We start from the raw sequence: 16,900 nt of genomic DNA, 5'->3' as shown, positions 1-16,900 counted from the left end.
TCGATATAATGATTTTAATTCAAGACATTTTCATTATTCAAAATTCAATGATACACAGTTTTGGTATTTTCTTAAAGTAATTAAATACGTGATTCTCTTCATTTAGTAGTATCAGGCATTGTTATCAATCAAGCAGAATAAACAAAATAGTAGGATCAAATGGCTCCAGAGAGGATCGAACTCACGACCTTCGCGTTATTAGCACGACGCTCTAACCAACTGAGCTATGGGGCCCTTATACTAAAAGATTAATTAGTAATTGCATCTCAGTAGAATAGTAAACAACAACCATACTCAAAATGTCTCCCTATAATTTTCTTAGAAATATTTCCCATCGCTCAAATATTAATAGAAATAGAAGGCCGAAACCGTTGTAACATTCAGCCGTGAGCTAAAAACCCTCAGCCTGTGGTTTTTGCTGGCTGAGTTGAAGTTAGGATATGAGTCACTCTTAGAACCAACAGCAAGCAACTCAACGCGATAGATATGGGCGACAAACAAGCAGCAGAAAGCCGATTTGAAACTGCTTATTGATATTGATAAGATTATCACAGACCAGTTATATCGAAATAAAAGAGGTACTCTTAGATAATCAACGACTGTGGTGTTATTGAGAAATACGTTCGATTCAAAGCGATTCAAGGTCAAAATTAAACAAAACGTGCCATCTACGGGAAAATTGATATAAGGAGTTATTGAGAAAATTATTTCGTCCTACTTTTGCTAGGCCCTTTTGTATTGAATTTCATTCAGCCACATGTTTGTCGGATGCAAAAGTTGCAGATAAGTGTAGGGCCCAACTATAATAAAATTGTCTTATAGTTTACAGATTGCGATAAAAATAGCATAGCAAAATGAAAATGATAATGGGGCAGGCCGATGGTGTTGCTGGTTCTAAGCGAGCCGAAGAAAATTCAGTTACTTTTTAGTAATCATCATTCAGGCGCTACTACGACCGTGCTGCAGCGCTTCGCTCACGACTTTTGCTTTTTGGCTCACATCAGGGATAGTGGGTTCGGCGCAAATGTATTTTTGAACCGTTAATGTTAATTAATAAACGACGTTATTTCACTCTTAGTTGATAACAATAATATCTAGAATGATATTGAGAGAAGGGTAAACTGTCACGCATCACGCTCTAAATGGTGGAAGAAAAGGAAATACTTTTTTTTATTGGTAGAAGAAAAGGAAAATATTTTATAGTGAGAGAACTTAACATTTTTGATTAAACCACTGGGCAGTATCTTATCAACTGCTATTCGCAATTGCGAGTTATCGCGTTTTTACTTTGAGAAACATATTAGAATCGGTATTTCTCTATACTAAGATAACTATTTATTTTGGCCTAATTTCCCTAACATATAGAGAAGCGGACGCCATTGAACTATCAGGTAGAAAGGAAAACTATTCATCTATCCTTGGAAGTTACATTTACTTAATTTTCTGAACAAAACCATTTTTCATCTAATTTAAAATTAGCTTACTAAATACGAGAAAATTTACTAAATTAAATCATCGATGAGGAGAAGTCACACATCAATGAGTTAGGATCATAAATGTATAATTTAAATCTCTTATGGTTGAAAAACAAAACGATAAAGCACATTCAAAACAAGAAAGATTTCAACGTGTGAATAAGACAGAAGCAATTCCACTTGTTTGAGGGCAAGTTTTTTCGGTTTATTATCATTTCTACCCCAATCTTTTACATTTCGTGGAACGGGTTTACTGTCACTGTCCACTTCTGTATCGAAACGAAGTTCGAAGGCACAAACACTTGATACACACAGTTCATGTAAACAGATCAAAATAAACTAAAACATCATTTTTCTGCTTCATTTGCCAAACATTGCGCTAGATAAATCATGGAAAAGAGAGTTTTGGGAAACATGGCATCGGAGCCATTTATGTGAAGCACGTTATCACCGCAGCAGGGGTTTTACACTTCCGAGTAACAAATCATTGCATCGAGGAATGATCACAAATCACGTACGAAAACACGTGCAACCAAATAGAGATGCACATCCATTTCACAATGCGCACATGCGTACCCATAAACATGGCTCACCGAAGCCCCCGAATTCCGACCGACAAGGGCAATATTTTCGCAACGGTTCGCGGAACGCAAGGTAAACAAAAAACTATCGTTCTCGTGTGGTACAACGGAACCATTTTCCCGTGATGTCCGCAACATCACACCAGGGGTCGAAATGTTGCTGCACTGAGTGCCGCCACCTTCTCTCGAGAAGGCACGCACTACCGCACAACCGCTTCAATACCCGGGGCGGCTTGATGTTTGCACTTCGTACATCACGAACGAGCGACGAGATCGCAACGAAAACAGCAGCAGCCCAACGAAGACCCGCATGCGCTGCAGGCACGAAAAACGACGGAGCTCAGGTGTCAACAAGGGCTTGGATTGTTGTTGCTGCAGTCAACCTGGTGTTTTCTTTTTTTTTTTGCCGAGAGTTTCTTCACGCCGGATTCAGCATCTCGCAGCGACCGGTGAGTTTCGCGGTGAGCCTATCCGATGCTGCGGCAAACCACGATCACTCAGAGATCCACGATCGACCTGAACGGACGGACGGTGGCGGACAACGATCCAGCGAAACGAGCGAACGAGCGAGCGATCGAGCGTGTGCGTGTATAAGAGACTGTCCTGTCCTGGGAAGTAAGCCATTCCCACATAATCGGGAACACCTTTGCCAGAACCTTATAACCGGCCGACTTCACTGCGTGTGTTTGTGTGTGACAATTGAGCCAGTGTATTCGCTTCTGTGCACCTGCGTGAAGATCGTGAGCGTGTAACGAAGACGCAGAAGGCAACCCAAGCTACCCTCTGCTAAGAATTGTTCACCTTCTCTCCGGTGTCCCATATTCTAACGAACCATCATCTCACGGTAACCGGTTACCGGGTTCGTTGCTTCCGCGGTGAAATCTCTTCAGCTGCTCTCCGCTTTTTTGCCGCGCTGAGTCATCTGAGCGGTCTCTTGGGGGGGGCCTATCTGGTGTGTGAAGTAAAGGGTTTTGGCATTGCTCGCTGGTGACCAACGCCACCAACGGTGGCAAAATGGAAATGTGAGTCAGCGACCGTCGGCGACCAGTGGCTTCATCTCGAGCACGGGCAGAATTCGTGGATGGAGAAGTGAAAAAGAAGTGGATTCGCTTCGCTTGGCGTTGGTTCAACAGTCGGTAACGACCGCGGTGATCGATCGATCGAGTGCCGCGAGTTGCTTGAAGCTTCCTTACACTGGTGCACAGCTGCTGCTATTTGCAATAATTGCAGATCAACCCCTTCGGTGCGATTGGTCATCGTAGTGATCGTACAACAGAAGAAACCCCACAACGTCCCGTCACCATTACCGGCGTACCGACCGGGAAGAGATAGATAGTGGTGAACCGAGTGTGTGTGCGCGTGTGTTTGCGTTCAAGTGGTGATCGTCGCTGCTGCTGCTGCTGCTGCTCTGTGTGTGCAAAGAAAGCGTCCAAGCGGACGAAAGTCTTTTGCTAGTCGCGCTGATGCGAGGGGTCAGCATTGTAGCATTTACCTCTAACATTTCTACGTCTCACGACGTTCGGCGGGACCACTGTGGTCAACGTCGTAGTGCGTGTGCTCATTGTGAAATCCAGCAGCTCTTCCCAGCTTCCTTTGCTTCGTTTGCTTCTCTCTTTTGAAAAAGAGTTCCAAAGCTGCTGGGCGCGTAGCAGAAACGGCTACAAATTGCTAGAGTGTTTGTGCGGTCGAACGGATGCTAACCAGTTCCGGAAGGCGTTCCGATGGTCACTAGCGCTTGAGAGAAGGGCAGAGTCGGCAGCGCACACACTTTCAGGCAGACACCTCGCCACCTCATCGAGCGATCGCCGGCGATCGATCCTCAGAGCCGCGTGCCATCATCATCGTCATCATCGTCCGCCATGCACATGCACAGAAGCGTGCATGCAGGCGGGTGCAGCAGAATGCACCCAAGGCTGAAACTGGTTTTCATGGTGGCCCTCGTTGGCCTCTCGATCGGACCACCGGTTGCCCGGACGCAGATCATCAACCGGACGCCACACTTCATCCCGGGCAGCGGCGACATGTCCCGGTTCAGTTTACTCGAAAACACTCCGGTCGGCAGCGTGGTCTACCAGTTGCGAGGTAAGCGTCACTCCACCACCACCAGGCCCCGAAATGATTACTCTACCCCGCCCGGTTCGGTTCGGTTTGGCCACTCTTGATTTCATTTCAAATTATGCACCTTCAATGGTGGATTCGATTGGGGATTTTGCCGGACCGGACACAGGGGCGACAGATTGCGTTTTCTGTTCAGTTCATTTCACTTTTTTGAGGCCGGTTTAAGGTTGCCCAAGCATCCGTGTTCCGTCCACACAGCACAGGACGGGCACACCTGATGCTGTTCAAGTTGATCCGGTTTATCGCACAACTTCCCACACCGGTGCCGGTGTCGGTGTCGGAAACCTACAGCAGTTGTCTGGTTCGCAAAGGTCTCAGCGTCTGCCGCTTGGGCCAACGAAGCATGAACGGTGGTCTCAAGGTCTGGAAGAGCAGCAAGTGTTCAACGAAACTGACCGGACAAGAGAAAACAATGAAGCATTTCTGTACATTTCTATACAAGCCGACAAATCTCTTTTTTTCCATCTGAGACAGAGCGTGACCGAAGCGTGTTTAAAATCTAGAAATTTCAAGTGCAAATGCCTACAACTGAACACCACGATCAAGCAGCTTGCTCGCAGGCAGAACTGTGAAGCGAATAGGAAAAAGGCTCCGGATTTCGTTCAGCTGCTTGAAAGCTTTTTTGTCATTTTTATTTTGTTATAAAGTATATTAATCAGTACTTCTTACCAACTAAACACTCTACAATCTACTTCGCGCACTATAGATGCAAATGAGAGACCACGCTGCGTGCATTAATACGAAATTGGGTCAACCGCGTAGATGGTACGTCAAAAAAGAAGGGTCGTTAATTGCAGCACAAGTCGGCAGCACGTTGCTGCAGATGGTGGTGATCGCAATTAAAAACCTGAGGTACGCATAAGGCAACCATCCGGCTGCCAACTTGTGACATCTGTAAGCATGTGTTGCGCCAGGCGTAATGTTGACGATCAACACATGTCACAGGCTGACCAACGGAAGGTCTAAAGTTGGCAGCTTAGTAGTAGCAGCTTGACACGATGGTACCTCAAGAAGAAAGTCCAATCAGGTGGTTGTAATTGGCGTATGGGAGCAGCTCCTCAATCTCCCCCGGACTCACGCAAAATGATTGTCCATTTCACGCACAAACGATCGGTTTCCTGCCGTACGATTCCATGCAGATTAGCTGCGCAGGGGTTAAAGGGAAACGGAAAATAAAGTAAAGCGCGATCCACTAATTGATGGTAATTGATGCTCATCGATTCCAACCGGTTAAATTGATTCCGATTGGAAAATGAATGAAAAGCTGCATGAAAAATAGGGAAGGAGAGGCTCGCGAGTGCTACGATAGATGAAGCTGACGATCTCAATCGGGCATATAAACTGCGGCATCCAGTTCCTGCCCCGCTCCGGTTAGCTGGCTGGTTGGCTAGCTGGCGTTACGATACGTTAATCAGTTCCAGAAAATCTGCCCCTCATTAGCCCATTAGAACTGGCGGGCAGGGAGAGGAAAAACTCGCATTTTCATTTGCTCTCCATTCCCCTTTCCGCAAAACCACCGTCCGTGGCGTCGAAAACGAGAGCAGAGCTATTACATAAAAAAAAAACAGATACCCTCACACATTGCTAGCACACAATCCGCTTTTCATGCCAACCGAAGCATTCAACAAAACGAACAGACCGACCCATCCTCATCATCATCATCATCATCATTTTTCGAGCATAACACCTTTTGGCACCGAATTTCCGAAACCCGAGTCCGAGTCAAGGTGCAGGATGGAGAAGGGTTTTTACGGTTCGTGGTGATGCGATGGCCGTGGTGGGTGATGGGTGATTAGGAAACTGCAGACGATCTCGCATCGTGTGCTGCAACACTTGCTTGCAGCAGTGCCTCTTGGCACTCCAAACAAGCTCCACATCCTAGACAAACGACCTTCAAAAGGTGGTGCTCTAGCGCACGCCCGTAGAGTGAAGGTTCATTATCCGCATTTCGGCTTATTCAAACCACCAACAAATAAAGCGAGGGGAAGGCCCCCCGGGCAAGACGAAACTGGGCAATCGCGAAACCAATTCGCCCTTTACTCATCCCATCTCCAACGCTCCTCCACCGCAGATCTTCAATAGCAACGCAGCAACATCGCTTCGTAACGTCCATTACAGCCGGGAAATCCTGTTTCATGGAATTTCTTATCAAAATTAATTTTCCGCTACGCTGTAGTTGGTTTTTCCCTCTCTCGCTATTTGCAAATTGAAACGAAAGGCTTGTTCGCTTCAAGGCTTCCTTCCGTCCAATGCATTAAACTGCGATCCGCCATCGATCACCAGCCGGCATGCTGCTTAACGGTCCATGGCGAAATAGCCGCATTTGCGTTCTTGAGTAAAATATAAGAAAATCCAACAGCACTGCAGGTGGCCCAGGAAAAACATACCGGAACTTTAATCGGTTTAAATCGGGCTAACGGATCTCCTCCGGATCGGCGGACCGCCTTTGGAGCCACCGAAAGTTGTTTGGTAAAACATACGAACGAACCAAAGCCTACTTGCTCACCGGTAACCGGTTGCTGTGCCAGCTGGTGTCGGTAGTCATGTTTCCAAACAGATTCATCATCTAAGTAAACCATTGCGGACCCCAATAAAGCACGTGCCTATGTCTGGCAGGCATCGTGAAAGCTCATCCAGCATCTCGATCCATTTCGAACGAAAACTCGATCGAAAAACCCGTCAAAAATGTCGTCGCCGTCTTCGTCGTCGGCGTGCCGGAACATGGACACCACCTTCCACGTTTCTCTTAACTACCTCCCCAAAAAAAAACGAAACACAATCTCCCGTGTGGCGGCTATCACCTCAGCTGAAAAGAAAAGCGCTGATCTCTAGGCTAATCACACCACGACACGAGCACACGGAAGTGGGTCAGCAGCAGCAACAACACCAGCCGTTAACTCCCAAGGCCTCATCCCGTCTCTTGGTGTTTAAGGGTGAGCGTGATCGGACCCACTGGCTGCTGGCTGAGAAGGGAGACTGAACGGGAAGGCTCGATAGCGTCGAAGAATTCAATTGTCGCTCTTTCACGGCCAAACCGACGTCGCCGTTGTCGTCGTTGTCGTAGTTTGGGGTGCGCAGTCGAAGACCTGGGGTCGGTCTACCGCCCGTCTTCCTTCTTTTTTGGAGACGTCTTTGCTTTCACTTGTTGCCGGTGGGGAGTGAGTGCAAGTGGGAATCTCCACCCCGTGCCGTGCCGTGCCGGAACACCACGCCGGAATGCTGGAGAAATCTTTTGTTCGCATTCATTCTCCCATCGTGGCGCGTCTCTGGTGGCCAGTGCGCATCTTAGCCTTGCGTTGCTTTGGTCCAGCCTCCGTCCTAACCGTCGCCCTCTCGAGCGCCATTTGGGTTTTGGCGGCGGGGTGTGTTGTTTATTTCTATTTTTTCGAAAGCTGGAGAAAAGGCTTAGCTTCAGCTTTAGTGACCATCGATCGCTAGTTAGCGATCGGTGGCTAATGAGGTGAAATAAATGCTTCAATAGCTTTAGCTGGTGAGCTCTTGAGGCGAATACTAAAGGTCCACAGCGGCGTGACTACTGAACTGCAACTTGGAAGGTTACTGGATATAGGTTATTGCAACAAATTTGGCTAAACAACTTGTAAACGCTGGTAAACACTTGGCGTTCAAAAGAAATGATTTCGAGCTGCATCTACCATCGCCTTCCACCTCAAGGCGATCATTCAATCAGGCACAGCTTCACGGTCTCATCATCATGTGAAACATGTGAAACTCTTCACGCACACACATTAGGAGTCGCGCTTTTCGCGCCATTCGATGATGAAATGAGCCGTAATGCCGTCCAGGTGGTGTGCGAGCGAATGGCGAATCGATTGGACCTCGGTGGTCATGCGTAGAAAATCGTTTACTCCCAACACCGCATTCTGCTGGCAACCCCCTTCGAAAGGTTATCCCCTGTAAAAGAGGTTTCCTTTCGCTAAATGCTCTGCGAGACCTTCAACGTTCCCCACCCGGTAGCTCTAGGTTCTAGCCAGTCTCATTCTGAGTTCGTGCATGGTTCCGTTTTGGGGTTAACAGGCCATTATACAACTTGCTGGCCAGTCAGCAGTCGTTGTCCGTTGTGGCACCGTTCTCGTTGAACCCAGCCAAGGCCGCGTAAAGAGACGTTGAAGTTCAAAAGTGCTTCATGGTGGCCCTAACCGTGTACCACCTGATACGGTGCGAAGAAACTAGTTCACCAGCTCGTTGTCATAGCGCCATGGGTAGTATCAGCTCTTACTATGAATTACCCAGTTCCCGGTGAACTCGTTTATGGGAATAGAAAATGTCAGCAATTCGTCATCTCTTCGTCAACGTGTAGCTAGAGCATCTGGAGTAGTAGCAGCCGACTGTGCACGTTCACTCCACAAACACCACAACAAATTCCCACGATCGCGGCGATACCCTTCCCGCTTGGATGGCCCTATTTTAACCACATATTTCCCGATTGGTTAGGTTCGATGCGATCTGTGCGTTCAGATAAGCCAGCCGGTCTCCGGGTACCACGATGGTGCTAAAAGACCCAACATTACCTAATTATATCTCATCAAGCAGAACGATACCACGACACCTCGGTTGAAGGGTTCAGCATTCCATGTAATCACAGTTTCCTGCGGTGCATTTCAATTAGTTTGCTTAGACCAAAGCCGAAATGCAGTGGTATCCATTTGGAGCCTTTCGTCTCTTTTTTTTTCGTTGTGGAATTCATTACGGGGCCGTCGGGAAGCCATCACGCGTCACGTGCCACAAGGTGAGAGAGCGAACCGTTTTCACACCCGCCGATCGCGTCACGTCTCACCGTGTCGACGATGTTTTGATTGTGATACTTAGAGACCAAAACATGCTAATGGTGGCATTCGACCAGGAAACCTGCTTTTGAACCACTTTCAAGCGCATCACATTGTGCTTCGGATTGCGTTTCGGATTGCATTAATTTCACCACTTTTTTGCAGAATCAGCAAAGAGGTGACCGAACTGGAGTAACAATTACTTATCTCTAGCTGTTACGGATTCCATTCGTTCAAACCCAAAGTGGTGTGTCACATGATAATGAGTGCAAATCAGCTATCCACTCTTCTGTTCTATCGCTTTCAAAGAGGAACGCGTTAAATACTGGATTAAATGTATTTTTACGCTTGAGTTAAACAGCAGTCGTCACTCTCCGCTGAATCGCTTCGCAGCACATGAAATATTCATCTAAACGCACTTATTATGTTATTCATAATATCAATAGTTGTTATACGATTTCAGCAGAAAACAGTGGTTAATATTTAATGTGATTTCTTTTCTACAATACATGATTAATCTACAAATTGAATTGAGAAAAATCTGTCCGGTATTGGTTTGACGAGATTTTGAAGCATTTTATCTTTAAAAGATCTCCAATATTCTCAACAAAAGCTTCTGCTCCTGAGCGCTCTATAATGCTCTACTCAAATCATGCAAAATTTTCCAAAAGATTTTCTAAAACCTTGATCTCACCACATAATTTATTTCGCACACGATGACACGGCGTATTGATGCATTATCAGGATGAAAACTTAGTCTTCTAGTGACCAGTACTATGCCTTTCAGTAGTTCCGCTTACCTGCTCAGGTGTACGAAGCTATAATTAATAAAATTATTATAATTATTGTTGTACCCTTTATTATAATTATTGTTGTATTGATACAATGTTTAGATACACGAATCTCTACACAAACCCCATCATTTAAATATAACTACCTATCCAGCCTGCTGTTACTAAACTTCTAGCAAATGGCACAAAATATGTACAAACTCAATGAGCAAACGCATAGCAACCAACCGCTGGCCTCTCCATGGGTGTGCTACTTCTTATTTGCCACCTCAGCTAGTGGCACTGTTCACAGAAATGGAAAGAGATTCACATGCAGCACACGCATTAAGATTCAGCATCGAGCACGAAAACCAACAATTCTTACGTGAACCACCGGCAGGCAGCAGACTGAGCCATCGAACTTTCGCATCTTCATTTCGAAACCCGTCCTGATCGGACATGGTAGACACGAAACCACAAAACCGCACTTCAAACAGCAGAATCACGAATAGCGAGAAAACGAGTCTGCGGGGGTGATGGTGGTGGGTAGCAAACTAGTTTTCATTCTTTTTGCGGACGAACGTGTCGAGCATTCTGAGTGGTCAACCGAGGTGCTCGCCTTTGCAGATCATTCACATCATTGTCGAATGTTTAACTGATGGATTCCAACTCAGTACTGCCCAAAACTGTAGCAGCAGTTTTAAACAGATCTTCCGTTAGTCGTTTTATGGGAATTGCTTCTAGTTCTTCTTGTCCATTTCATGATCACCACGATGGTTTCCTTTTCTTCCGCAGGTGTGGATCCTGAGGGCAGTAGGTTGCGGTTCAGCATCTCCGGTCCGGTGTTTAGCGTTGATCGCGATTCGGGAGTCGTACGCTTGCGACAGTCACTAGACCGCGAGCAGCAAGACACGGTAGAAGTCATCATCAGCATCACAGGTAAGTGACCGATCTCGGCGAAACCCCCGGAAAATGCTTCTTCCATTAAATAGCATTTCTGCACGCACCTTCCATAAAGATGAAAGTGTTCTCGGCACGGAACCGAACACGGTGTCACTGAGACGCGAGATACCGATCCGGGACTACAACGACAATGCGCCAGTGTTCATTGGACGACCATATAGTGCGACGATCAGTGAAGCGACCGCACCGGGAAGTAACGTCACCGTTACACCGGACATTATTGCGACGGATCAGGACGAGGGTGTAAATGCCGAACTGAGCTTCAGTTGCTACCAAGATCCAACTAAAGGATCGGACGACATTTGTGACGTGTTTGCGGTACACACGGAAAAGATCGCACAGGGCAAGTTTGCAGCTTCGTTGGAACTACGAAAACCGCTAGACTTCGAGACGCGTCCTTCATACATCTTGACGATCCAGGCAAAGGATGGCTCACCAACGAACGCACTGCGAGCGTACGCAACCGTCGCCATTACGATTCTCGATGTACAGGATCAACCGCCCGTCTTCATCAATGCCCCGTACTCGGCCACGATCCCGGAGAACACGATCGAGGGTACGGCCGTCCTTACGATCAATGCTACCGATGGTGACACCGGTAACCCGAACGCGCTCATGCTAATGCTCGAGAACGAACCGATGGGTCACTTTCGACTTAACTACATCGGACACCCGCGGTCAGGTGTGGCTGAACTGATCACCACCGGAAAGCCACTCGATCGGGAGGATCCGATCATCACACAGAACGGTGGTGCGTACACGTTCGGTATTCGAGCGACGGAACTGATCAATAACGAACTACCGGGGGATACAACGGTCTCCCAGATTACGATCGTGCTAACCGACGTCGATGATCATCTGCCAGAGTTTAATCAACCGAGCTACGATGTAATGATTCCGGAGAATCTGGAGCAGGATACACCTCTGCCGGGTCTCGCGATCGTCGTCACGGATAAGGATCTCGGTCCAAACAGTCGCTACACGCTCGCTTTGCGCAACATTCGAAACGCCGAAGGCGTATTTGCAGTGGTACCAACGCACGGTGAAGGTCGTACACCGGTCGTAGTTAAGGTACTCAACTCATCGCGCCTCGATTACGACGTCCCGAACGAGGACGATAAGACGTTTGTCTTCGAACTCGTCGCTTCGGTGGACGGAGAGGAACGCTCGACGGCCACCGTCACGGTGCGGCTCCAGGATGCTAACGACAACTCACCGACCTTCCCACAGTCCAGCTACTCGCTAACGGTACGCGAGAATACGCCACGTGGCTTCAAGATAGCCGACATCGTGGCAACCGATCACGATGCGGGCATGTTTGGCCGGTTGGAGTACGCCGTGAAGGGCTTCGGAGCTGAACTGTTCCGGACGAGCCCCACCGGTGGTGGCCTATACGTGGAGCGTAATCTGGACTACGAAGAGCAGAAGAGCTACAGCTTAGCGCTGGTCGCAAAGGACGGTGGAGGCCGCGAAACGAACGCCAACGTATTCATCGATGTACTGGACGAGAACGACAATTATCCGGCATTCGAGGCACTCGAGTACACACGGACTATTCGCGAAGGAGCGACCGAGTTCGAGCCGCAGTTCTTCGTCCGAGCGGTTGATGCCGATGGTCCACAGCAGGGTGGTGGACAGGTGAGCTACTCTATCGAATCGGAAAATAGCATCTCGGGCCACGTGTTTGCTGTGGACCGGGAGACGGGTGAGATCCGAATTACACGCCCGGTTAATTCGATGGACACGGATCGGGGCCAGTACGAACTGCTGGTGGTCGCTACCGATCATGGTGTGCCGCCGCTTAAGAACGATACGCGCGTCTTGATCCGGGTGGGCATTTCCGGAAATCAACGACCAATATTTAAAGGTTTTGGATTGCTTTCTGTCCCGGGCCGGGATATACCTGGACCACCGGCGTATCGTGCCTCGATTCCGGAAAATGCCACCGCGGGCTACAACGTGACGCAGGTGAGCGCAACCGATCCGGATGGACTGGATGAGCTGCTGACGTACAAGATCGTTGGTGCCAGCGATAATTTCGTCATCGATGATCAGTGAGTATAGCGGGGTTGTGGGATGGCAATCTCATCGATTTGTTTTTTACTAATTTACCTCCCCTCTCTTCTACAGTAGTGGCCTCATCACGGTGGCTCGCGATGCACGGCTTGATCGTGATACGAACCCCGAAAGTTACACGATCGTGGTGAACGCGATTGATGCTGGTTTCCCGATTCCTGAGACGGCGACCACAACGGTACACGTCAAAATCGAGGACATTAACGACAAACCGCCACGGTTCCCGCAACCCTCGTACACGGCATACGTATCCGAACGAACGGCAATCGATGCCGAAGTGATCCGTGTCACGGCTAGCGACACAGACCTGAGTGCACGCCTCGAGTACTCGATCATCGAACCGATTACGGCCGTCACCAAGGGTGGTATCCCGCTGCTGACGACCACATCCTACGACTTCCGCAAGGCGTTCCGCATTGACAAGGATTCTGGAACGATCTACGTTAACAGTACGCTGAGCTACAACTACGCCGCGGTCATTACACTGACCGTACAGGCGGTCGACACGATGGCACAGATAGCACCCGAGCAACAATTCGCCCGTACGGAGGTGACACTGTACGTGCAATCGTTCAAGGACACAAATCCTCTGTTCCGCAACAAGGGTTGGTCAACGGTACGACCGAAGATCGAGCTAAAGGTAAAGGAAGAGTCACCGGTCGGGGAAGTAGTGTTCCGTATCGAGGCGGATGATCCCGTCGCCGATGTACCGATCACTGATTTCGAGCTCGTAATGCCCGATGTGGATGGATTCTTTGCCCTAAATGAGCGTACCGGAGAGATTTCGCTTCGGAAACGGCTCGACTACGAATCCTACAATCGTACCACGATCGATTTTGTCGTGCAAGCGATCACGAGCAATAGGAAACGGCAGTCACTGGCCTACGTGAACGTGACGGTGGAGAACGTGAATGATAATGCGCCGGTCTTTAAGGAGCGCGATGGTACCCATCTGACGGTGCTCGAGTCTGATCGATACCCACACTTACTGACGACCGTGCACGCAACGGACAGTGACGCTGTACGGACGGATCGGGACAGTCTTCTTGGCTACAACACCGTATCGTATAGTCTGTACGGTTCTCACTCGAACCTTTTCACCATCGACAACGCCACCGGTGAGATCCGGATTGCGCCAGGACAGGGGCTTGACCGGGAGAAGCAATCGGTGCTGAAGCTGATCGTTGTGGCCGAAGATGCACCCGGTAGACCGACGGAAGCCAAGCGCACCAATCTGGAACTGGTGGTCGATGTGCTCGATGTGAACGATAATCCACCGATCTTTGGTCAGCGCTCGTATACGGCGGTCATTCCGGAGAATGTGCTCCTCGATACGTTCGTCATAGCGATTACGGCGAACGATCCGGACGAGGGGCTCGGTGGTGAGGTACGCTATGACATTCTGAACGAGGGTGAAGCTAATGGTAAGTACGCTGAGAGCTGATCCAGCGTTTTCTACGTTTTCTGTTCTAAATGATTGTATCTCATGTGGCTCTACAGGATTACTACAGATCAACCCCAAGACAGGTGAGATCAAAACGAAGGCCATGCTGACGGGTAAGGGACGATCGGATCCGTATGAGCTGGTGATTCGCGCTCAGGACAGCGGTAATCAGCTACCGAAGCAGAGCTCACTCTACAGCGACGTATCGTTTACGCTGTACATCGGAGATATTAGTGCCAACGATGGTATTCCGTTCTTCATCGCACCCAAGCTGGGTCAAACGGCCAACGTCACGGAGGTATGGGATCTTGCTAGAAGCTTAAGCACTCACTGGGAACACATTAATCACACTGGTTGTCTGCAAAATCTTTTCCCCTAGAATGCTACCATCGGTGCACCGGTGTTCCAAGTCATTGCCAGCGATCCGGATAGCCCAGCGACGCCAAGTGGAACCCTCCGTTATCGCATCCAGTCCGACATTGAGGACGCAAAATCGTTCAGTATCAACGGAAAGACGGGTCTGATTACGACCACTCGATCGCTCGATCGTGAAGCTAAGGCAACGTACAACATCATCATCGAGGTAAGCGATATGGGTGAACCACCGCAAGCCTCCACCGTAGTGCTCCGTATAAACGTGCTGGACATCGATGATCATGTGCCGCGTTTCGTACGCGATACTGATTCCCGGCCCCGGGAGTTGATCGTGTTGGAAGAGCAAGCGGCCGGTACGATCGTCGGTAATATAAGCGCACTTGACGAGGATATCGGTGAGAATGGAGCGATCGATTATGAAATTCTGGAGGGCAACGAGCTTGGACTACTGAAGATCTCCCGCACGGACACCAATGAGGCCATCCTAAGAACGACGCAACCATTGGACCGTGAGGCAATGGAAACGATCCGTCTCACGATCCGATGCTTCAAGCTTGGAACGACCCCGGACCAGCCCGGTGAGGGTTATAACCGGTTCGATCTATCACAGCAGCAACTGCTGGTACGGATTGCCGATCTCGACGATCATTCGCCACAGTTTGAGCGTGAAAACCAAACGATCGGTATCCGGCATAATGTGCCGATCGATACACCGATCGCAAATAGCCGTGCATTTGATGTGGATTCAAGCGCTAAACCGATCGTCTATTCGATCGAAACCATCAACTTCATCCCACAATTCTATCGCCGGGACAACCGGACCGAAGACTATACGAGTGTCTTTAACCTAAATGAAGAAACCGGGGAGATACGCAGCACCCGCAGCATGTCGAACTTTGTCGATGGTTACTTCCATCTCACGATCCGGGCAAACAATAGTGAGAAGGTGGAGCGGATCAGCGAAACACAGATGAAGATCTTCGTCATACGCGACAAGTCATTGCTGCGGTTTGTCTTCTCACGGCCACCGACCGAGATTAGCCAGGTGTTGGCGAACTTCAGCAGCGAGCTGCAGGAACGGTTGGCCGATTCCAACCTCGAACTATCGGTGTTCGATGCGCAGGTGCTCAGTCACGCCGATCACAGTCTAGACTTTAGCTCGACCGGTTCCTGCTTCCAGTTGACGCGCCACGGTTCTGCATTGGCCCCGGTAGAAATGATGCGTCTGATGGATAGTCCCGAGCTGAAGGCGCTTCTGACCGACGTGTTCGACAAGTACTCGGTCCACAAGATTGACTCATGTGCGGTAAGCAAGAAAGCACCGACCGGTGCACTGATCGCTTCCTCGGGCACTTGGCTAGTGATTCTGGCCGGTCTCATAGGGTTTGCTGCGTTTGCATCAACCATGACTGCGTGCTGTCTAGCAAAACGGTAAGATAAAGGGCCTGCTTGGTTTACGATAGCTGCGAGTGTTTATCACTGATTGGGTGCATGTTTTACTCTTCTCTCTACAGATACAAAAGTCAGGTGCGATCGACGATCAACTCGCAGCGTATCGTCGGATCGGACATTTATGGTAGTGCCACCCCCGTGCTCTACACCGAGCCTATCTACGGGGCGCTTTAAGGTCTGAACGGTGAACTCTAGGGTTGACTATTTCAAAGTCTGTACAAAGCAAGTCATATCTTAAAACCACCCCTCCCATCCGTTCCAACCGATTGGCCATCTCGTGGCACAATCTCAAACAGAGCTGAAGGCTGCTTCCCTCCGACACCCAAGGCGGGGGGAGGAATTTCAAAGGTTGCCAAAGTGCACGCAGGTCAGACTTCCTTGGTTCGGGTGCAAGGACGCGCTGGCAGGGAGACACACACACACGAGATACCCTCGAGACTAATATTTATTTTACCGTGTAAGGGACACCCAGGAATTGTTATTGCATTTGTACACGCTGCACATCACACAAGTGGCCACGTGACGACGAGGTGTGCACGCACAGCGGTATCCATGGCCTGTGTTCTAAAATGTCCTCTTCGTTGCTGTTTGTGTGGAAGAGGAAAAAACGTGCCGTTTTGACTGCATTTTGCAAATGTTTAATGTTTTTTGTTTTTTAAGTAACATGTAAATAGCTAGACAAACAATAAAACAAATACCATTGTTGTTAGGAGAATGAATTGGATGTGTTTGCTTTTGCTTTCCTCTAGCATGCCTGTAAGTAGGAGGGTTCTGCAACGGTAAAACAAGTTTCTTCTTCTAGAACGGTTTCTTCTATCGGTGAATCCAGCAGTCATGAGAATTACCATTTTGTTTACAGCAC

The 16,900-nt window shown here is 48.8% G+C and overlaps 1 protein-coding gene and 1 non-coding gene across 4 annotated transcripts; one reads left to right on the top strand and one right to left on the bottom strand.

Moving 5' to 3' along the window:
- Positions 1-160: 160 nt before the first annotated feature.
- Positions 161-234, bottom strand: Trnai-aau (transfer RNA isoleucine (anticodon AAU)). Its single transcript has one exon. It is a non-coding gene; the product is annotated as a tRNA-Ile (tRNA).
- A 3,451-nt stretch (positions 235-3,685) lies between these two features.
- Positions 3,686-16,743, top strand: LOC125953540 (cadherin-related family member 2). 3 transcript variants are annotated; one of them, XR_007468965.1, is made up of 8 exons: positions 3,686-4,138; positions 10,524-10,667; positions 10,747-12,745; positions 12,822-14,191; positions 14,268-14,509; positions 14,591-16,017; positions 16,101-16,405; positions 16,501-16,743. XR_007468965.1 is itself a non-coding variant. In XM_049683162.1 (7 exons), the coding sequence occupies exons 1-7, from the start codon at positions 3,916-3,918 to the stop codon at positions 16,210-16,212; spliced, it is 5,517 nt and encodes a 1,838-aa protein (XP_049539119.1). In that variant the 5' UTR covers positions 3,686-3,915; the 3' UTR covers positions 16,213-16,743. The 3 variants fall into 3 exon arrangements, 2 of the variants coding, with proteins under 2 accessions (XP_049539119.1, XP_049539121.1); XM_049683162.1 differs by having other exon boundaries at positions 16,101-16,743; XM_049683164.1 differs by lacking the exons at positions 16,101-16,405; positions 16,501-16,743 and having other exon boundaries at positions 14,591-16,021.
- Positions 16,744-16,900: the final 157 nt, after the last annotated feature.

The sequence above is a fragment of the Anopheles darlingi genome, chromosome 3 (assembly GCF_943734745.1).
Source record: "Anopheles darlingi chromosome 3, idAnoDarlMG_H_01, whole genome shotgun sequence".
In the NCBI taxonomy this organism is placed as follows: Eukaryota; Metazoa; Arthropoda; class Insecta; order Diptera; family Culicidae; genus Anopheles; species Anopheles darlingi.
Note: the sequence above shows the minus strand (reverse complement) of the source record. Positions and strands in the feature narration are given on the sequence as shown.

What these genes read in the sequence shown, in the direction of transcription:
- LOC125953540 (XM_049683162.1), top strand. Translation starts at nt 3,916, where the DNA reads ATGCACATGCACAGAAGCGTGCATGCAGGCGGGTGCAGCAGAATGCAC. An exon ending in AAACGGCCAACGTCACGGAG is followed by an intron (nt 14,510 to 14,590) that starts GTATGGGATCTT and finishes CTTTTCCCCTAG; the next exon opens with AATGCTACCATCGGTGCACC. An exon ending in GCGTGCTGTCTAGCAAAACG is followed by an intron (nt 16,018 to 16,100) that starts GTAAGATAAAGG and finishes TTCTCTCTACAG; the next exon opens with ATACAAAAGTCAGGTGCGAT.